This window comes from Melanerpes formicivorus, unplaced genomic scaffold, assembly GCF_026170545.1.
Source record: "Melanerpes formicivorus ecotype bairdi unplaced genomic scaffold, bMelFor1.0.p_v2 SCAF_60, whole genome shotgun sequence".
NCBI classification, from domain to species: Eukaryota; Metazoa; Chordata; class Aves; order Piciformes; family Picidae; genus Melanerpes; species Melanerpes formicivorus.
The window spans coordinates 650639-665886 of NW_027142412.1; the positions used below are offsets into that span (position 1 = coordinate 650639).

Genomic DNA, 15248 nt, shown 5'->3' on the forward strand with positions numbered 1-15248 from the left:
TGTATAATAGTGGGCTCAGCACTGATGCCTTCCAGGACATGAGATGGGATTCTTTCCCTGTTTCTGCTAAAGCAGAGCAGACTCTCAAGCTGTCCTGCTCACTGAGGGAGGAGACTGTTTGTTAAATGAATTGTCAGCATTAGAAAAGTCTTGGACTTGCTGCAGGCAAACTGCATTTGTCCTGGTGGTGTGAGTGTTTGGCTGTCTATGGCTCTGCATGCTGGTTGACTGGTATGTTGAGGTCCCTACTGTGTGTTCTCCCTGAGGAAGAGGATGGTGTTGGGGCTGAGCAAAACCAGGATTCTAGAAATCTGGCTTCTCCTCTGGGCCTTGCTGCTTGGCCTGGTCTGTTTGGTAAATCTAGCAGTATCCTTGGCTCTCCCCACACCCTGCTGCCTCTGTTTCCTGCTTGTACAAGGAGAGAAGTCCCACCATTCTCATGTGGAGAGTGGGTGCTTCAGTTGCAGGTTCTGAAGCATAGCATCCTCAGCTTTCTGACACTGATGGGGAGTGAGGTGATCTGGATGCTAAGAAGCATATAGCTGGTGTATCCTCTTCTCCTTGTCTGCCCCAAATCATTAGTACTGTAGGACAGACAGCAGTTTCTCCCAGGGGTGTTGTGTGGGTACCTGGTGGAGATGTTTTAGGAAGGACAGTCCTGCCCAAAGTGTACCTCTGTGATGCCAACCGTTCTGGAGAGACTGCTTGTGAAAATGAGTGTGTCTCATTTTCTCAGTTGGAACCAGCCCCAAATTCATCAGATTGTCACTGCTTGAAAGTCAGCCTTGGTCTCTGCCTGCCACACTGTGGGGAAGCTGAAGGAAAAGCGGGGAATGTGCTGTAGTGTTTCCTGTCTGAGAGGAAGGAGTGATGTTGTCCTTCCTCCTGACTGGACACATCTGGTAGCTTGTTTATTGTATTTTAAATGTGTAAGTGAAGCAAGGTGAGGAAAGGGGCATGGTTAATTCCCTTGCTTGTGTCTGTATCTCTCCATCCATCAGCCTTTCCTTGGAAACTCTTCTTGAGTTTGGCTCTCTGAACAGCACAGTGGTGATGAAAGGCAGCTGTTTACCCCGCTCACTCTACAGCTGGGCTGTGCCACGGGGCAGAGGAGGCTGTGGAGCTGCCTGCATGCCTGGCTTCTTACACATTCTGTCCCCTTCTGCTTTCTCCTCCTGCAGGAGTGTTTCACACCATTCATCAATGGCAGCTTCTTTGAGCATGACGGGCAGCCCTACTGCGAGGTGCATTACCACGAGCGCCGCGGCTCTCTCTGCTCCGGTTGCCAGAAGCCGATCACAGGACGCTGCATCACTGCTATGGGCAAGAAGTTTCATCCCGAACACTTTGTCTGTGCCTTCTGCCTCAAGCAGCTCAACAAAGGAACCTTCAAGGAACAGAACGACAAGCCCTACTGCCAGAACTGCTTCCTCAAGCTCTTCTGTTAGAGGCGCCGTAGATGGGCGCCAAGCATCTTTCTGCCACCCCTTGGCAGTTCTGTCTCTCTGAACATTACTGTGATTTAGAAACCTTACCAGGCAGGGGGGAGGAGGGCGGGCTGGGGTGGAAGTGCTTTCTGCTGCTATGGAGAGGCAGCAGATCCAGAGATGAGATGGACCATTAAACTGGAAATGCCCTTGCTGTGTCTCAGAAGAGAGAGGCGAGTTCCCTCATTGTGGTGTGGCGTGGGTGTCTGTGTGTGTGACTGACAGCTGAGCTGAGCTCGCAGGCTCCAATGGGGAGATCCTCCCGAGCTCCCTCCTGGCAGAAGGAGCCTTTGCCAGTTCAGCTTGTGCCAGCTCCTTGAGCAAATCGTGACACTTGCAGACAACACAGCCCTCTGCTTTGACACCTCTTTCTCAGGCTCTGGTCTGCATGCCTGCAGCCTGAGCAGTAGCACAGTGAGGGCACCCTGTGATCTCAGTGCCACCCTGGCTCTGCTCGCTGGAGCCCCGTGGCACGTGTGACTTGCTGAGATCAGAGCATCAGCACAGGCAGCCGAGGCCCTGCAAGGGTCTCTCCAGTTCCATGACACTGTAAGGAGATGATACCACTTACTTTTCTTTTCTTTTTCTTTTTTTAAAGGAATCAAGGTGTTACTGTGTGGGGTGATTTGGGGTTTTGGTTTTTTGGTTCCCCCCCCCCAGTTTATTCTCTGCCTTTTCTCAACACACTGGAGCAGGAGGTAGAAGCCCCAACCACTCCTCAGCAGTGATGTGCACTCCTGTGGGTGACACCCTGCGCCAGGCACCTCTGCCAGCACCCAGGCTGTCTCAGGGCATCTGCTCCTCTTGCCTGCTGCTCCTGGGAGCAGGGAAGAGGCATCCTCCCTCCCCTAAAAGCAGGTGCAGAATAGTTTGAGCACAGCCTTTTCCATCCATCCCTGTCAGAAGCGAGTGTGACTTGTGTGTGTTTATTGGGCCTGAAACTGCCACAAGAGCAGGGAAAAACGGAGGGGTTTAAGAAGCCAGGAAAAAACAACAACAAAACACAATCCAAACTTTATATCCTTTCTTCTTCCTCTCTTTGCTAATGAGACCTGTCTGCCCCTTGGTGTTTCCCTTTTCTGTGCTCTTGTTAACACGTTCTACTGAGAGATGCTAGAGCAATAACCTTTTATATTGACTGTTACTGGTATAACAAGTCCCTGGGGCCCACTTGGGAGTTTGCCTATCAAAGTGAATACTGTGTCCTGCCTTTGATAAGAACTGTAGATTTCTACACTGATTATTTTGTTGGTTTGTTGTTTGTTGTTTTTTTTTTAATTCATATCTAATTTACTTTTAATCCTCTTACACAGAAATTGGTTTTGAAGTGATTTTAAGAAAGCAACTTTTATATCAAGCTGTGCTGTTCTAGGCAGCGTGCCAGTTGTGCTGGTGTGCTGCCTCTGTAACCTCAACGCTTTGTTAAGCCTAACTAACATTGATTATTTTCTTTGTATTGTGGGTTGGGAGGGGCTGGAATCTATGGGGAAGGGACTGTGACTTCTATTTTGGGTTTTTTCCCTCTAGCACAGGCAGGTGAACTGTGAATAGCTCTTTTCTTTTTTGCCTTTTTTACCCCCCCTGCCCCTTCTCTGAGTCACCTGAAAGTGTGTGTTTTGGTTTTTATTGTAACCTGTAAACTGCTGTATTTGAATCACCTGCCTTTCTCCCAGAGCCCCAGCTTCCAGGATGTTATAGTGAGTCTTAAGGTGATGCTGCAGGGGGAGAAGAGCTCAGACCTTTGCCCTCAGTTTCTTGTCTTCAGCTACATGAAACCAGAATAGGGCGAACTGAAGGAGAGATTCCTTTTCTCCCATGGAAGAAAGGTCTTGACTAAGGAGAAGAAATCAGGAGAGGCAGACTCTGTTCCTGACTAGCTGTGTAACTTTTGGGCCAGTCACTAAACCTTACCGTGCCTCAGTTTCCCACCTGTAAAATGGGGGCAGTTTAGCCTGGATTTGTGAGGTTATTGCGAGGCTCAGTTCACGTTTGCTAAAGCACTTCTGGGTTTATGTCTGGAGGGTTCTATGGAAGGTAAAGCATGACACAAAATAGCCAGCAGTGTCCTGAGTTACCAGCCAAAGAAGCTCCAGAAGTGGTGCTTGGAATCACTTCTCCAGAGTGCTGCAGCAATATCACCACTGACATCTGGTTGTGCTTTTCAGCTTGGCAGGTGCCTTAGGGGTCTGGGGGCACCCATGTGAGAAACCAGCCCAAACTGAGGCTGGAATCTGTGGGTCACTGTCCCATCTGACCTCACCATGGTGCTTCAATGCCCTGCTTGGGTCACTGCAACTTTTCCACCTATTTCCCTGTACAAATGAACCTCAGTTTGTGGTTGTGAGACCGAAGGGAGCTGTGTAAGCACTGGAGCTAAAGCTGTGTCAGCTGGGCTGAGTGCAGGCCTTGGGGTGTTTGTGAGGCAAGGAACCATACACATTTGGGTTTCCATCTTTGAAATCAGTTTGACTTAAAATGGACATTGCTAAGCTGCCTGTGTTTATCTTGCTGAAAAGGTCAGCTTCTTAGGGCTAAGAGAATGAAAAACTGTTGTTAGGAGTGCCAGAGAGGGGTGAGAAGATGTTTCTGGCTCTGCCACTTTGCTGGGTGACAGCTGCAAGCTGTGTAATCATGTGCCTCAGTTTCTCTCTCCAGGGAGTCTTCAACCTACCTCACTGCTAGCTGAGGCTTGTGTAAGTGACACTTCTGGAAGGCATGGGAAACCCTGGGTGCAGGGCGCCATGGAAGGTGCTGGTGGTGCACAGCACCCAAGGCGGGGGTTCGGCTCATCTGTTCTTGGTGCTTAACCAAGACTGTTCACCACGTACCTCCTGAGCAAGGTCTTGAGTGTGCCCTGGGTTCAGCTGCTCTCTCACACGCTGGGATGCTGCATTGGACACTACTCTGCCAAATAATGACTTCAGGTGGCTGCTGCCCTAAGTGCCTATTACTTGATTTCAGATGAGGTTTTAGGGTAGCACGACCCCAGCGCTGGGTGCGGGGCCCGGGAGGGTGGGGTGTGGGGAGAGACAGGATGTGAGAGGCTGGTGCCGGAGCAGGGAGCGGTGCCGGAGCAGGGAGCGGTGCTGGAGCAGGGAGCGGTGCCGTGGGCTGCTCCTGGGGAGAGTCTGTCTAAGGCCTGGCCCCGGACCGACTGCTGCCCCTAGGCACGGTCAGTCCTACCCTGTCCGGGCTGAGCTGCGGGGGATGCTCCTCTGGGTCGACAGTTATTTGATTTCTTTTCTCCTTGTAAACTGCTAACTCCGCTTTCTTGTGCCATTTGCAATTCCTGCAGTTACGCTAATAAAATTTTTACCGATATTCCCAGGCGTCTGTTGGCATTTTGTTCTAGCCCTTAAGTTTGTGAGAACCAAAGCGAGGCCCCGGGCCGGGGCGGCTGGGGCTGCTGGGGCTGCTCCGAGGGAAGCGAAGCCTGCTGTCCCGTTACGCGAGCCGTTCCCGCCTTCCCGGGGCGGGGACCATTTCGCCGCCGCAGCGCGGCCCTCCCTCCGCTAGAGGGCGCAGCGCACCCAGCCAGCCCTCTGCAGACGCGTGGCTTCCTCTCTCGCCCGCGCCCTTCCTTCGGCTGCTCTATGGTAATGTCGGCCGGCCCTGATTGACAGGCGCGGGACAGCCAATGGGGTGAGCCGTGGTAGCGCTGTAGCGCTCTGTGATTGGGCGTGAGCTGCAGTATAAAAGGAGATCGGCGCAGGCCGCGGCCTTTCCTTCCCGGAGCCCTCGTGGAGGTGAGTGTACGGCGTGGCGCCTCCCGCGGGCCTGGAGTGGGCCGGGGCTGCTGGGCCGGTCTCGAAGCGTCCTCGGAACGGCCCCGAAACGTCCCCGGCGTCCTTAGCCGCGGGCAGACTGTTTGGCGGGGAGCGCAGAGCCGCGGGGCGGGGGCAGGCGGCTGAAAGGAAGGGCAGGGTGCGGACCCGCCTGAGCCGCGCTTCTCTCCGACAGATCCCAGCTCGTCTTTAAACCCCCCGGGCGATCCTTGGAGCACCGCCGCGATGCCCAGGGAAGACAGGGCTACCTGGAAGTCCAACTACTTTATGAAAATCATCGTGAGTGTCGGCGCGGCCCCGGAGGCCGGGGCCTGGTGGGGCGTTGCCGGCGCCTGGGCCCTGGGGGGGTCGCGGTCCGGCGGCAGTCGGGGGCTGGGGCCGCAGGGGGGGAAGCTTTTGAAAAGGGAGATGAGGGTACCGTGAGTTGTCCGTTCGAGGAGCGGTTATGTAGCAATGAGAAGAGATTAAGATACTCCGAATCGTGTCTGTGGGTGCGGTGAGAGTTTGCAGTGGCAGTTACAGAGAACCTGTTCAGGGATCCGAGTGGATAGCTGCGGGAAAGGTGAAAGCTGAGTGCTGCACCCACCTCGGCCTGAGCTCAGCGCTCTGCACCTTCTGATCTTTATCTTTTTTTAACTTTTTAACCTGTCGATGTGTTGTGGCCCCGAGTTCTCTGTATAGTCACAGTGCTTCCTTTGCTATAGCAACTGCTGGATGATTACCCGAAATGTTTCATTGTGGGAGCAGACAACGTGGGATCCAAGCAGATGCAGCAAATCCGCATGTCGCTGCGCGGGAAGGCCGTTGTGCTGATGGGGAAGAACACCATGATGCGCAAAGCTATTCGCGGTCACCTGGAGAACAACCCTGCCTTAGAAAAGTGGGTAACGCCCTCTGAAAGTGCTCCTGGATCCTCTCTCTGGGAGGGGGAGATGTTGTCTGAGAAGCAGAACTGAAGGCTCTCATCTTTCCTTCAGGCTGCTTCCTCACATCCGAGGGAACGTGGGCTTTGTCTTCACCAAGGAGGATCTGACCGAGATCCGGGACATGCTGCTGGCCAACAAGGTTGGTTGGATGTCTTTGCTGTGTCTCTGAGTTGGTAGTTACAAAACTGAAACTGCAACTGCATGGGGGATGCTTGATTGTTAAGAGTCTTCAAGGGTTTGTAACTAGGCTTCTGCAGTCTCAGCTAAACTACTTAACTTCAGCCTCTGCATACCTTGTGTGTGCTGGGTGATTTCTCTCCTGGGGCAGCATTTCAGGGGGGAGTTGATTGCCATCCTGTGAGCTCTTAGAGGTGAGCATTCTTCAGCTCCTTGTTTTCCCTTTCTCCAGGTGCCAGCTGCTGCCCGTGCTGGTGCTATTGCTCCTTGTGATGTGACTGTGCCAGCCCAGAACACTGGTCTTGGACCTGAGAAGACCTCCTTTTTCCAGGCCTTGGGCATCACCACAAAGATTTCCAGAGGAACCATCGAAATTCTGGTTAGTGAGCAGCACACTGCTGTTGTTGAAGCTCTTCTTGACTGGACAGCCCTGGCTGTGGCAGTTGGTGGAACTGTAGAGGACAAAACACCTGTCAGTGCTGAGGTGCTGTGTCAGCAGTCCGACTGCTGTGCTTGGGAGGGTTAAGCTCTGCTGGAGGAACTTGAAGGCAAGTTACCTGCAGTTAATGCAGGAAGAGTGCTGCCTTCCTCGTAGCTGAGATGTGTTTGCTTGTGTGCTCTAAGGTTGTCTCAGCTTTTGGAGCTGAACTTGGAGCCTCTTTTTGTTGCACTCATTTGTTCTTTTAGTTCCATCTCTTGCCACTGGAAATGAGCATTTGTGTCTTGTTATATTGAGGTGCCTGGATTTCTTTGCCACATCTTCATTCCTTTTCCCCTTATTTCCTCAGAGTGATGTGCAGCTCATCAGGACTGGAGACAAAGTGGGTGCCAGTGAAGCCACCCTGCTGAACATGCTGAACATCTCCCCGTTCTCTTTCGGGTTGGTCATCCAGCAGGTCTTTGACAATGGCAGCATTTACAATCCCGAAGTGCTGGACATCACTGAGGAGACCTTGCACAAGCGCTTCCTGGAGGTGAGTGCCACATCCCCTGTCTGTTAGGTTCCACCTTTTCTTCCTCACTGTTGTGGCAGCCAGCACTGCTCCAGAGTGAACTGTCATCTCTGGTATTTTCCACGAGGCCCTTTAGAAGCAGTCTGTCAAGAAATACACATCTGCTGTTGCTTTTTCGTCTGAGCCTACGTCAGAAGTGTTTGAGGCCATCTGAATCCTTGTCTGATTTCACTGGAGCTGTGTTAAATGCTTGTGTTGCACACTGCCCCTCATTACGTCGTTGCATCTTCTGCCAGGGTTTCTAGTCCAGGTTGTTTCTCAGAGAACAGAAACCTGAGTCTCTCTCCTTGCAGGGTGTTCGTAATGTTGCCAGCATCTGCCTGCAGATTGGGTACCCGACCATTGCTTCTGTGCCCCACTCCATCGTCAATGGGTACAAGCGGGTCCTGGCTGTGGCAGTGGAGACCGACTACACCTTCCCCTTGGCTGAAAAGGTAATGGCAGAGTAATCTGCTGCGAAAAGAATGCAGTCAGGTCACATAAACACCTTGGATGTACACCTAGTGTACCCACCTGTGTGTGAAGACTGGATCCGGAACAGGTGCACTTGCTTCCATGTGTTGTGGCAGCAGAGAGCCAAGTTTCCTGGTGTTCCTTGCCCTCTTGGGGCTACTACACTTGAGTGTAGCTGAAATGTCTCTGATCCTTCATACATGGCAGGGCTCAGTGCATCCATTAGTCTTCTGGCAAGCTGGAAACATTACCTTCATGATTGCAGAAGTTCAGTACTTCAAAATGTTTGTTGCATTTGAGTTAACTTTCTGTTGTTCTCTTCTCCTTTCGCAGGTGAAGGCCTTCCTGGCAGACCCCTCTGCTTTTGTGGCAGCCATGCCTGTGGTAGCTGAAGCGGCCGCACCTGCTGCCGCTGCTGCTGCTGCTCCAGCAAAGGAGGCTGCGAAGGAGGAATCGGAGGAGTCTGACGAGGACATGGGCTTCGGTCTCTTTGATTAGCCACAGCCATTGTCTGTCTGTGTCAGAGTTGGGCCAGAGAGAAATAAAAAGCTCTTTTACACCTTCATGTGTTCTCGAGATCACTGGGGCTGGGGAATAGTGTCACCTGAGGGGCTCTCTTCCTTCTCCTCGGGACCTGCTGTTCTTTGAGGCCACGGCAGCCAAGCCCTGCTTGGGTTCGGCAGGTGCCGCGGCTGGGGCTGGACAGAGCTGCAGCTTGGCTGGGCAGTGGAGCCGCCGGCTGCCCGTCCCCGTTCCGCAGCGCTCAGGGGTTCCGCGGCGCTGAGGCCCGCGGCGCTGAGGCCCGCAGCGCGCGGCGCTCTGCCGGACCGCCGGGGGCCCGGGCGGGCGGCGGCGCCGTCGCCATGGAGACAGGCCTGGCCCAGCCGCCTCCGCGCGGCCCGCAGCGGAAGCCGCTGCCGCTTCCGGGTCACAGGCGGCGCCATGGCGGCCGACACGCAGGTGAGTGCGGGACGGGCCCGCGGCGCGGCGGGCGCGGCCCGGCTGCGGTGCCGAGGGGTACCCGCCTGAGGCCGTGCCCGCTTCTGCTCCCGCTCTGCTGCGCTCTCTCCACCCACCTGCGGCGTGCGGCCCCGCGGCTGAAGGGGGACGTGGCAGCCGGCCCGGGGCGGGAAGGCCGCGCCGGCGCTGCCCGCTGGAGCCGCCTGTGGGGAGGCCGCACCGGCGCCGAGCCGCAGCCCTCGGGGCAGGGGAAGGTGCGCCCTGCCGGTGGCGTCCTTTGATCGTGGGGACGGCTGTGGAGCCCGGTGTGAGCCGTCGCTCCCAGAGCGGCTGTCGTGAACGGCGGCTGCTGCGCTCGGGAGTGGCCACCCGGTCTCCAAATGAGATCCCGACAAGCGACTGGTGTAAGCCGCATCCGCCTCGTTTGTGTCCCGTCTGCGGCTGCCGGCCTCGGCAGGACAGCAGCGGCTCTACCCGGGGCTTGCAGTGCCTCCCTGGGGAGCCACGGCCGCCTGCGCGGCTGCCAGGAGCACCTGGGAAAGTCCGAGCGCTGGCCCGACTCAGCAGCCCAGAGCGTGTTCTCAGCTGCTGGAGATCACCTGTTAGACTTTGGTGAGCTCTTTTCTGCAGCGTGGTGCTTGTTCTCAAGGCAAATCCAGCCCCAGCAGGATCAGATCCTCACTAGTATGAATCCTGTCTTTGTTCTCTCTATTTGTTTGCATCAGCACTGCCGATGTTCTGGCTTTGTAACACGCTTCAGAGGCACATCCTAACAAAACCAAAAGGCAGATAGGTGAAACCTGTCCCAGCAGCTCCCCTCTGGAGACTCAAGCTTCACAGTTTGTGCCGTTTGTGTAAGGCTGCTTGGGGAGGCCTGTAGTGCTACACATCATTCATGTTTTTCAGTTCTAGATTGTTGGGACAGTCTTAATGTGTTCTTCATGTCTGTACATCTCCCTGCTTGTGATTAAGCAGCATGAGTAAATGCAGCTTGGTTTCAGTTTGCATATGATGAACTCATGTAATTGAAAGGCTTGGAAGAAGATGAGCTCTTTAATGATGGCTTGTTCTGTCAGTTCTGATGGTAACTACGTGGTTTCAAGCTGTACCTCGCCATTCAGAGGTGCAGCTCCACATCCAGCCTGTTTTCAAGGAGAGCTCAGGGTGTGCAGTGGTCACAGGGTCGAGGGGGTGTGGACAGCTTCTCTAGATACCAGGTAACTGGTGTCAGCAAAAAGCCTTCCCTGGAAGCAGCTCTTGAGGAGGATGAAGGCTGTTGCCATTTCTCCACTGCCAAGTTTCTTCTGTTTAGAAAAGACTTATTTTTGTGGCAAAACTGGTGGAGCTTTGCCTGAAGAAGGAAGGAACAGTTTAGATTTCTTTCTAACTATGCTGGTGATTATTATTTAGCTATAAACTTGCTCAATTTAAGAGCTGAATTTTAAAAGCCTTCCCTGGAGAGCTGTGTTTTGGCTTATGTAAATGCCAAAAAATCATGAACACAGACCTGGCTGGGCTCTGTTTAACCCACAGGGAGTCTTTTATGTGCAAAGCCTGTAAAACTTGGAAGTCCATGGAAATGGTTTCAGTGGTTCTAGGAGCTGGCTGCATAGCACACCAACATCTTTCTAGGCAGCGTATCTCACTGTCCTGATACCACTGGAAAATTTGATACCATTGGAAAACTCTGCAGGAGTTAAACTGTGAGCACGCTCAGGTCCCTCCCCACTGGCAGATCCAGGCACACAGTAGCACAGGCATGGAGAAAACCTTCAGTTGTGTGATGTGATTTTTCTTCTTGCTGGGGTGACCTTGGGCACTGCTGATAGTGCGTGGAAGGGGTTTGATAGCAAGGTGCAGCCTTTTGTGATCTGGCAGGTCCAGTTTGCAAAATCCCTGCAACGTGCCTGTGAATTTTGGAAAAGACTAAAAGTGGGCAGTTGGTTCTATTGCTGCACCTGAGGACAGGGTTTCAGAGCTGTGGACAGCCTGGAGCCATAGGTCAGTTTTTCAGGGTGAGTGGTTACACTCAGAACTGGGTCATCTGCAGTTACAAGTGTCCCTTAGGAGATGCCTGGGCTCTAGGAGATACCACTGAGAAGCACCTTTGTCTTCTTGAGGTATTTCCTTTTTGGCTTTTAAAGGTCCTGTACTCTGGGCTGTTGATCTTGCCCCTTACTCTGACCTACTTTTAGAGGAGCATTTGCATCATGCAGAGCTTGAGTGCTGAGACAGAGACAGAGGTTAAAGAACAGAGCCATTGTCCTTCAGCAGAAGGCTTCTGAATTTCATCCTGTGTGATGTACAGTGAGCCTCTCCCCAGCAGATAAGGCTGTGGATGCTCATGTGTGGTCACTAAGAGGTGGTGTGGCAGCAGATGACACGTTGTGCTGGCCCTGGCTTTGTGTGCTGTGTGCTGGTGTGAGGGCAGTCTGCTAAGTTTTCTTCTGTGTGTGGTTTTAGATTTCTGATACACTGAAGCGATTTGCAGTAAAAGTAACTACAGCCAGCGTGAAGGAGCGGAGGGAGATCCTCAGTGAGCTGGGAAAATGCATTTCTGGGAAAGGTAAAAGCTTTGGGGCACTGTTGTGGTTGCCAGGGTGGAGCAGAACATCAGCATGTTTTGTTTCAAAGGTCATGTGAGACTTGAGGGGTAGGTTTTTGAGGGAGGGGGCTGGCAGTGTTTGGAGTCTGTACTTTTCCCCCAACATTAATTCTAAGCATGGGTTTTGTGGGTAGCACAGAACCTCACTTACTGCCATGTGTACTTTTCCTGGTCAGCAGCTGTAGCATCCCATGGATTAGTTTTTAATTGGTGCATCAGTTGCCTGTTTCACTCCTAATTATTTTCCTGGGTGTTTTTTTTAATGAATCCTGGAGTATTTCTATACACACACCTATGTGTAGAGAGAGGGGGAGTATGGAAGATTTCTGATAGTTTTAATAGAACAGTTGAGGCAGATGAAAAAACAACCTTTGTTTCTCTCTTTTTCTGTGACTGTGTTGCAATTTTGCCATTCATTTAAAAAATGTGCATCAAATCTGTAAAAGAAGAACTTTTGCTGTGATCCTGGCAAGAAGTATTTTAGGTGTGGGCTAATTTCCCACCGGTTTCAGTTGTGAAGTGAATCCTGTTCCAGATGAAGAGCTCATCAGTTTACATAGAAATACTCTGAAACCAATTCTGTTACAGATCTTCCAGAGGGTGCAGTGAAAGGCCTTTGCAAACTCTTCTGCCTTACTCTGCATCGATACCGGTGAGTAGAGCGATGGGGCAAGTCTGCAGGGTGTGATCTGGCAGTGTTTGTGCATTGATTAGCTAAGCTGGGATGCAGCATCAAGAAATGTTAGCCTGCAGTGTCCCATAGATTCCTGAAAGATGCCATAAGGTTCTCAAGGTAAGTTTGACATCAACAAGGTTTTTATGCCTCTTACTTGGTGTTTCACCTTTACTTTGCATCCTGTGGTTCAGCTGGCAAGAATGAATGCCCTTGTCCTTGTGAAGCAAGACCTAAAGTATCTTCTCAATGTCTTTGAGATACTTCTAGATTGGATTAAATTGTGGCCTGTTGTAGAAAGGCTTTTGAGAACCTCTGCTTGCTTTTGTAACCCACCAGAGAGCCTCAGTGTGGTGTTTAAGACCAGGCTGGATGAGGCTCTGGCCAGCCTGATGTATTGTGGGGTGTCCCTGCCCATGGCAGGGGGCTTGGAACTAGCTGATCCTTGTGGTCCCTTCCAGCCCTGACTGACACTATGATACTATGAATGTAACTTCTGTCAGTTGAGGAAGGGAATGGAGTTCTCTGCTAGGAACTTCTCCACTTCTTGGAATAGCAAGGATGAAATAACTGCTGGCTGAACTGCTGAAATGAGAAAGCAGAGCCCTTTGTGTGATGCAGGGATAGTAATATGGTTAATGTTGGCATGATTGAGGACGTTCACAAGGGTCTCTTTTTCATCCTAGTGATGCAGCATCCCGCAGAGCCCTGCAGCTGGCACTGCAGCAGCTTGCAGAATCCCAACCAGATGCAACAGCAAAAAACCTGCTGCAGTCACTTCAGTCTTCAGGGATTGGTGGCAAGGCTGGAGTTCCCAGGTGCGGGGTGACTTTCTTCCTGTGGAAGCAGTTCCAGGTTGCTGGTAGTTGCTTTTGTGTCCAGAATGATTCTTCTGCTGCTGCTTGCCAGAGGTGTTAAACACATTAAGAGACAAAGCTGTTAATGACCATTCAGATGTTCCTTTCTTGCCTCTTTCATGTCTTCTGTGAAAGCAGGACTGTTTTGGTATTACTGCTGGGGGATTAGTTCTGGGTTACAGTTTTTGGCTAGGAAAGAGAATTACCTTGTCCATTTGGTGGTCAGCTGGTGGAATTCAAGACCTTATTGTAGGTGGGAGGATAATGAGTTTAAAGCTGAGCTGAGAAACACACTGCTGCTCTGTTATGATAGCATCTGGGAGCACCAGGAGTTCCAAAAGGTGACATAAGGTATTATTCAGGTGTCAGAGGCCACAGAGTGCTGTCCTGCAGTGCCTTCATGGCTGAGCAGAAGTGTAGCTTTTAGAAGACTATCTGATCTTGGCTTAAAGGCTTGCAGTCACAATGGATAGCCTTGTGCACAAGGACACTTTCTACACTCTTTCATTTTGAGGTAGAGATCAGAATAGGGTGAGGATCCTCAGGAAGCTGTGAGGTGGGATCTGCTACCTGAAGTGGAGGGAGGAGGTGAGAGTTAGCAGAAACCAGAACTGTGTGGTATGCCAGGATGGAGTGTAAGCTGAGAAACAATTTGGCAGTCTGAGACTGGGAAGCTCTGACAGTAAAAATGAGCAGAGATGAGAAATCTTGAGTCACTTTTTGAGCACTCTCAGTTGGCAAAGTATAAAACTCTCATTTCTGTAATGCCACTGGAAAGATCCCAAAATGACCTTTCTTCTGCTGAGGGTTTTCATTCCTGGCATACCAGATTTAGCCTCTTTTGTGCCATTCATTTCACAGTGTTAAACAGGAGCTGGAGCACAGCTTCTGAGGAGTAATGATTGCCGTTAAGTGCTGAGGCTTCAGCTGATTTTTTTTCTGTGCTGAAACAACCTCACTTAAAAGGTGCTGGTGTGACTTGGGTGAAGATGAGTCTGTTACGGACTGGTAGGTGTAAGTTGCACACTGGGAAGTGTAGGTTGACCTCCTTCTCCTGTTTGTACGCAGTAAGAGCAGCGGATCTGCAGCTCTGCTGGCGCTCTCCTGGACGTGCCTGCTCGTACGCACAGTCTTTCCAACACCTGACAAGAGACAGGGAGAAACATGGAAAAAACTGGTAGGTTCCTTTTGGTTTACAGAAATGTCCCTTTGGAGAATAAGGCCTTAAGTATTTCTCATGTCATTTAAGATGCTGAAACACTGCAAATCTGATTGCAGCTGATAAGGTCATGTTAAAATCCAGGTGTACATGATAATCTTTTTTGCTTTCTGGTGAGTGTTGATCTCTCCCATTCTGCAGGAGAAGCATGAGGTGTATAAAGCATGAAAGTGGGGCTGTCCTGCTCCTGTGCAGAGTTGCTCTGCATACCGTGGTGGATAGCACTTCTTCTAGGCTTGGTGTGCCAGTGGTTCCTCCAAGGACTGCAGCATGGCGTGAATTCTTTGTGCCTCCTTTGAAGTAATCGTGTGTGATGTTACATCATACAGTCAAATAGCTTCTTGATTTCTTTTTACATACTTTAAGAACCTGAGCCTGCAACCATGCTCTCAGCACCTTGGAACAGAGTTGGAACACGTTTTAAGAAGAGGTGTAACCTGCTGTAAATGACTGTTTTCAGAGTTTCCCAAACTGTTATGCATGGTTCTGCAAAGTGGTGTGAGATGAAAGCAACGACAGCTTGTTGCAAGAACTTACATGACCTGAGGACTTTTTCCTGAGCAGATTCAGCTATCACTGGCACCTGACATGTCTTGTTTGATACCAGCTCTCTGAGAAGCAGATGCATGAAGATTTTCTCAACTGTTTCCCTTCACAGGTGGAGGTTCAGTGTCTGCTCCTTTTGGAAGTCCTGGGAGGTTCTCATAAGCAGGCGGTGGATGGGGCTGTGAAGAAACTGAACAGGCTGTGGAAGGAGGTGATGTGTACCCTAAGTGACCTTATTCAGTAGCTGGTTTAGGTTCCATTGTGTTAATGTGTCTCACTCTTTTTCTCTTCAGAACCAAGACCTGGTGGATCAGTACCTATCTGTCATACTTGGTCTTGAACCCAACCAGAGTTATGCTGCAATGCTGGGACTTGTGGTGCAGTTTTGCACAGCCCAGAAAGAGATCGATGTTGTTAAACGATACAAGGTAAATCTGTCACCCTGCTGGGGTTTGGGTAATCTCCATCATCACCTCTCATTCTGGGGCTGAACAGATGACTTGGTGTCCTTTGCCTCTGGCTTTGATATCTGTCAGTTCAGTAGTCA

At 51.3% G+C, this 15248-nt stretch overlaps 3 protein-coding genes across 6 annotated transcripts in view; all 3 read left to right on the top strand.

The window, feature by feature from the left end:
* PXN (paxillin) overlaps positions 1 to 4808 on the top strand; it is a 51739-nt gene extending 46931 nt beyond the window's left edge. For all 3 annotated transcript variants that reach the window (XM_068161747.1, XM_068161746.1, XM_068161743.1), the window contains one exon: positions 1182 to 4808. In XM_068161747.1, coding sequence (XP_068017848.1) covers positions 1182 to 1448 — 267 coding nt within the window. In that variant the 3' untranslated portion in view covers positions 1449 to 4808. The remainder of the gene's footprint in view (positions 1 to 1181) is intronic.
* Positions 4809 to 5165: 357 nt separating this feature from the next.
* On the top strand, positions 5166 to 8406 carry RPLP0 (ribosomal protein lateral stalk subunit P0). The gene is made up of 8 exons (XM_068161751.1): positions 5166 to 5233; positions 5448 to 5551; positions 5977 to 6152; positions 6250 to 6337; positions 6608 to 6754; positions 7164 to 7349; positions 7682 to 7822; positions 8175 to 8406. The coding sequence occupies exons 2-8, from the start codon at positions 5498 to 5500 to the stop codon at positions 8337 to 8339; spliced, it is 957 nt and encodes a 318-aa protein (XP_068017852.1). The 5' UTR covers positions 5166 to 5233; positions 5448 to 5497; the 3' UTR covers positions 8340 to 8406.
* Positions 8407 to 8767: 361 nt separating this feature from the next.
* Positions 8768 to 15248, top strand: part of GCN1 (GCN1 activator of EIF2AK4) — a 43708-nt gene continuing 37227 nt past the window's right edge. For both annotated transcript variants that reach the window (XM_068161753.1, XM_068161752.1), the window contains exons 1-7: positions 8768 to 8801; positions 11265 to 11367; positions 11995 to 12058; positions 12766 to 12897; positions 14005 to 14113; positions 14814 to 14912; positions 14995 to 15129. In XM_068161753.1, the coding sequence (XP_068017854.1) occupies positions 8784 to 8801; positions 11265 to 11367; positions 11995 to 12058; positions 12766 to 12897; positions 14005 to 14113; positions 14814 to 14912; positions 14995 to 15129 (660 nt within the window). In that variant the 5' untranslated portion in view covers positions 8768 to 8783. The remainder of the gene's footprint in view (positions 8802 to 11264; positions 11368 to 11994; positions 12059 to 12765; positions 12898 to 14004; positions 14114 to 14813; positions 14913 to 14994; positions 15130 to 15248) is intronic.